Genomic DNA, 5,000 nt, shown 5'->3' on the forward strand with positions numbered 1-5,000 from the left:
TGGGAGATAGGGGTACAGTCTGTTAGAACTACATGAATTATATTCTAGGAAAGGAAGTGCATGCTGTAGCTGGGGGATAGGGGTCTAGTCTGTTACAACTACATGAAGTATATTCTAAGAAAGGAAGTATATGCTGTTGCTGGGGAATAGGGGTCCAGTCTGTTACAACTACATGGTTTATATGCTAGGAAAGGAAGTGCATGCTGTAGCTGGGGGATATGGGTACAGTCTTCTACAACTACATGAAGTATATTCTAGGAAAGGAAGTGTATGCTGTAGCTGCGGGATAGGGGTTCTGTTTATTACAACTACATGCAGTATATTCTAGAAAAGGAAGTGCATGCTGTAGCTGGGTGAATTGGGGTCCAGTCTGTTACAACTACATGAAGTATATTCTAGGAAAGGAAGTGTATGCTGCAGTGGAGGGATAGGGGTCCAGTCTGTTACAACTACATGAAGTATATTCTAGGAAAGGACGTGCATGCTGTAGCTGGGGATAGGGGTGCAGTCTGTTAGAACTACATGAAGTATATTCTAGGAAAGGAAGTGCATGCTGTAGCTGGGGGATAGCCGTCCAGTCTGTTACAACTAGATGAAGTATATTCTAGGAAAGGAAGTGCATGCTGTAGCTGGGCGATAGGGGTACAGTCTGTTAGAACGACATGAAGTATATTCTAGGAAAGGATGTGCATGCTGTAGCTGGGGGATAGGGGTACAGTCTGTTAGAACTACATAAAGTATATTCTCGGAAAGGAAGTGCATGCTGTAGCTCGGGGATAGGGGTACAGTCTGTTAGAACTACATGAAGTATATTCTAGGAAAGGAAGTGCATGCTATAGCTGAGGGATGGGGTACAGTCTGTTACAACTACATGAAGTGTATTCTAGGAAAGTAAGTGTATGCTATAGCTGAGGGATATGGGTATAGTCTGCTAGATCTATGTGAAGTATATTCTAAGACATTGGATGTCTTAATGTAGGCAACACTATTTGGATGTGATGGATGATGCTGGCACATGTGAAACATCTACTGTTGGGTTAGACAGGTAGATGATGTTGTGCTGTCTTTTAACCCAGTAAATTTTACCCCTCAGATCTCTCTTACACACACACACACACACACACACACACACACACACACACACACACACACACACACACACACACACACACACACACACTAATATACCATCTATCACCATACTTTTTTTCAATACAAATAATCGATCTAGCTTTCATGAGTCAGAGAAAAGGACCAGAGACAAGCTGAATTTCCTCTTTTACATAATACATTGTATTAAAATACTAGACTTTAAAACTTTATGTAGAAATAAGAAAATTTTGTACAGAGCTACTTCATTTATTTAATAGTTTATCTGCCCATAAATAGCCCTGAAGGTAAAAAAAAAACAGCCTTTTGGCTAAATCACAGTAGTTGAGAGGCATGGTGGTGTCAGTTCCAGCAGGCTATATGTTTCGTGTATTCACATTTCACACCTCAGTTTTTTTTTGAGTATGGTATCTGATTCAGAAAGTAGAACTAAGGGCTGTGAAGAAAATTACCACTTGCATCTTTTTATAAATTCCTTGTAGGTTGTTGGTACAAATCTTTGCATGCGTTAGGGTAAACAGAGTTTCTGAATCAGCATTTATAGCTCATGCTGCCTTATTACCTGTGAAGTTAACCGTGATGTAAATAGTAATGAGGACGATTCCGAGTATCATGCAAGCGATACTGAGGAGCCTGGCCAGACGTCCCAGTCTTCGTGCACCATCCACATCCCCTTGCTGTAAGCTGTTCCTGGACTGAGAGAGAAAAATCAGAAACTGCTCAGTAGCCTAGAATAATATGCTTTATTTAAAAGTGTACTGGAGTGTTCATATACTGTTTCTTGCAATCAGTACTTTCAAATTATATACCCTTTTCTGAATTAATTAAAAGATATGTATCAGCTGAATTTCATTAGACTTACATTGTTCTGAGAACAGAGTAGAAATAAATGGGAAACAGGTGACATCCAACTGCTGTTATTAATATTATTATTATTATTATTATTATTATTATTATTATTATTATTATTATTATTATTATGCTGCTATTTATATTCCTTGGGCCAAACCATGAAGTGACACACTATGTAAGCTTCATCTCTGTTACAATACCTCAGAGCATTGTGTTGATGACATATGCTTTCCCTAGTGTCTCTTTGCGTTATTACTTAGATTCGTGGTGTGACACCTATTAGAACATTGCAGTGATGCTGACGTCTCCCTCCGCTGGTCACCCACCCCAAATGATCCATGTTTGGTTCTGGCTGGATTTGGGTTATTGCTGAAGCCACTGATAATTCTGTGTGTTAATACTCTGTTTACTGTAAGATCAGCATAAAATGTTGGACATCTGAAGGAACTTGGGATCCAAACAAGAAAAGAGACTGTTATAGTCTCAAAGAAAAGACGCAAGGCAAAAGTTAAAGCAACAAAATCAGGAGGGGGAAATCAGGATGGATCTTATGTGAAAAAAAGAGAAGCAACAATAAGAACAAAATACATATACTGAAAAGAAGGAACCCAGGCAGTAAAAAATATGACAATATATTTTTATTTTAATTTTGCTGACATGGTGGATCCACTGAGGAAAGAAAGCAAAGTTCTTTTTTTCAGGGGACAGCTGGAAAGGAAGGCTCCAAAACAGACTGATTTATGAATGCAGAATTCAGTAATACAGTTTGATACTTCAAGGCACACACCATTCCAAATATTTGTTACAGCAAAAGCTTCAAAATATATATCATATTGTGTGTGTGTCTTTTGGCTTTTCCTGGTTAGGTTGCCACAGCGGAACTCCGGTCCGCTAATGATTGGCAGTAGAGTTTTACGTGCCGAGTTACTGGCCCTGACGCACAACCTTCAACAAAGGTAGCCCATTCACGCATGTCTCCACACAGAAGATGCTCTAGCTAAGAGTCGAACAGGACAACGTCTTACTGTGAGGCGACAACGCTACTGCAGCACCACCATATAATACCAGATAATAAATGATCAGGTGCTTTAGATCTGTGTGCTAAATTTAGATGCATACATGTGCCTTTTGTCTCAACTTTGGATGTCATTGTAAGTGATGAAGCACTAAGTAAAGTGTGGGTGTGGCACAATCCTGGTTTCATTATATGTATTAATTGTTTATATGGTTATACTTTGCAAATATACAGCAAACTGGCACAGGGCTGGCTCTTGTGCATAACAGCCATCTCCAGCTTTTTAAAATGAAATACTTTGTAGATGTGTGTGTAAAACTAAAATGGCAAAATAAGTGATAACATGCAGAAAAGAAAATGTTAAAAAAATCTTACACAATGTGATTTGAGGACACTACTTCATTTAAACAGCAGACAGTATGATGTTCAGATAACAGTATGTACATTCTTCTAAGTGATGCTTACAGTTGACCTTTCAAAATGATTTACTAATAGTTGAATATTGCACTATGCAGCAATTCTTAAACTGAGTCAGTAGTGAGTATTTTTGTATAAAAGTACATATGCTGATTTTAATATCAAGATACAGTAATGTTTGCAATTAGAAAAGGGCATGGATATAGTGTACATTTTTAAGACCTGATGAATTGGCTGAAACAAAATAAAGCAATTTTGCTATATTAATGCACACACATACAGATTTCTGGGAAAATATTTCAAATTATTTGTAGTTACTTAAATGTACAAAGAAGGGGCAATCAGTTATTTAAAATAAAACAAAACAAAAGAAAGTAAACTATAAATACAGTGTGCATGTGTTGATGAAGAATAGTATATATTACATGTCAGTATATTATAAAATGCTTATATACTGGTTTATATTTGCTCAAGATCTAAACTTTAAAGGAGAATGCATGTAGTTGACCTTAAATATGAGGGGGCTTCATGAAGGTACCACTTCTGTGTATGCATTGTAACACCCTTTTGGTATTCAGCAACTGCCCTAAAATGGTGCTGCACAGACATCTAGCATGAAGATGTGCACCACTGCATAGGGCTGGTCCCAAGGCCATGCTGAATACTAATGAGGCATTTGAGGGAGATGCATATATTAATTAGCCATGTGCACTCTCTCCCAGAGCTGCCTCTAGGAAGGAATCTTCAAGCGAGTCAAGAAATCGCTCAACCGTGTAGATCAGTACAGTGGTCCACCACATCCTGGTACTGAACATGTCCAAAAGGCTGTGTTCAACTACCTTTCATGACCATGGTACGGGGATCAAGGGGTGGGGGCAGCCACTAGACACCAGTGATACATTCAACCTAAGTGCATTAATAGCACCAGCCTCAGTACTTGATTCGCTGGGTAGGGGAAAACATTAGACACCAGAGATTACTCTAAATGAAAGGCTGTAATGATACCAACAGCAGCACAGGGATTGTGTATGTTGTTATGTGTGTTTGGTGGGGGGAGGACACTAGTCACCAGGGATTACTCTAAATGAAGCCTGTAATAGTACCAACAGCAGCACAAGGATTGTGTATGTTTTTGTGTGTGTTTGGGGGGTGGACAGTAGTCACCAGGGATTACTCTAAATGAAGGACTGTAATGGTACCAACAGCAGCAGAGGGGTTGTGTATGTTTTTGTGTGTGTTTGGGAGGGGGACACTAGTCACCAGGGATTACTCTAAATGAAAGGCTGTAATAGTACCAACAGCAGCACAGGGATTATGTATGTTTTTGTGTGTGTTTGGGGGGGCACTAGTCACCAGGGATTACTCTAAATGAAGGGCTGTAATGGTACCAGCAGCAGCACAGGGATTGTGTATGTTTTTATGTGTGTTTGGGGGGGGGGCACTAGTCACCAGGGATTACTCTAAATGAGGGGCTGTAATAGTACCAACAGCAGTATAGGGATTGTGTATGTTTTTATGTGTGTTTTGAGGAGAGAACACTAGTCACCAGGGATTACTCTAAATGAAGGGCTGTAATGGTACCAACAGCAGTACAAGGATTGTGTGT

At 39.3% G+C, this 5,000-nt stretch overlaps 1 protein-coding gene across 1 annotated transcript in view; it reads right to left on the bottom strand.

The window, feature by feature from the left end:
* The window catches only part of LOC122787655 (trafficking regulator of GLUT4 1-like), a 318,921-nt gene that overhangs the window by 56,737 nt on the left and 257,184 nt on the right, over positions 1–5,000 (bottom strand). Inside the window, exon 2 of the mRNA XM_044054479.1 lies at positions 1,673–1,805. Coding sequence (XP_043910414.1) covers positions 1,673–1,805 — 133 coding nt within the window. The remainder of the gene's footprint in view (positions 1–1,672; positions 1,806–5,000) is intronic.

Source organism: Protopterus annectens, chromosome 13.part0 (genome assembly GCF_019279795.1).
Source record: "Protopterus annectens isolate FY-2018-M chromosome 13.part0, PAN1.0, whole genome shotgun sequence".
In the NCBI taxonomy this organism is placed as follows: Eukaryota; Metazoa; Chordata; order Ceratodontiformes; family Protopteridae; genus Protopterus; species Protopterus annectens.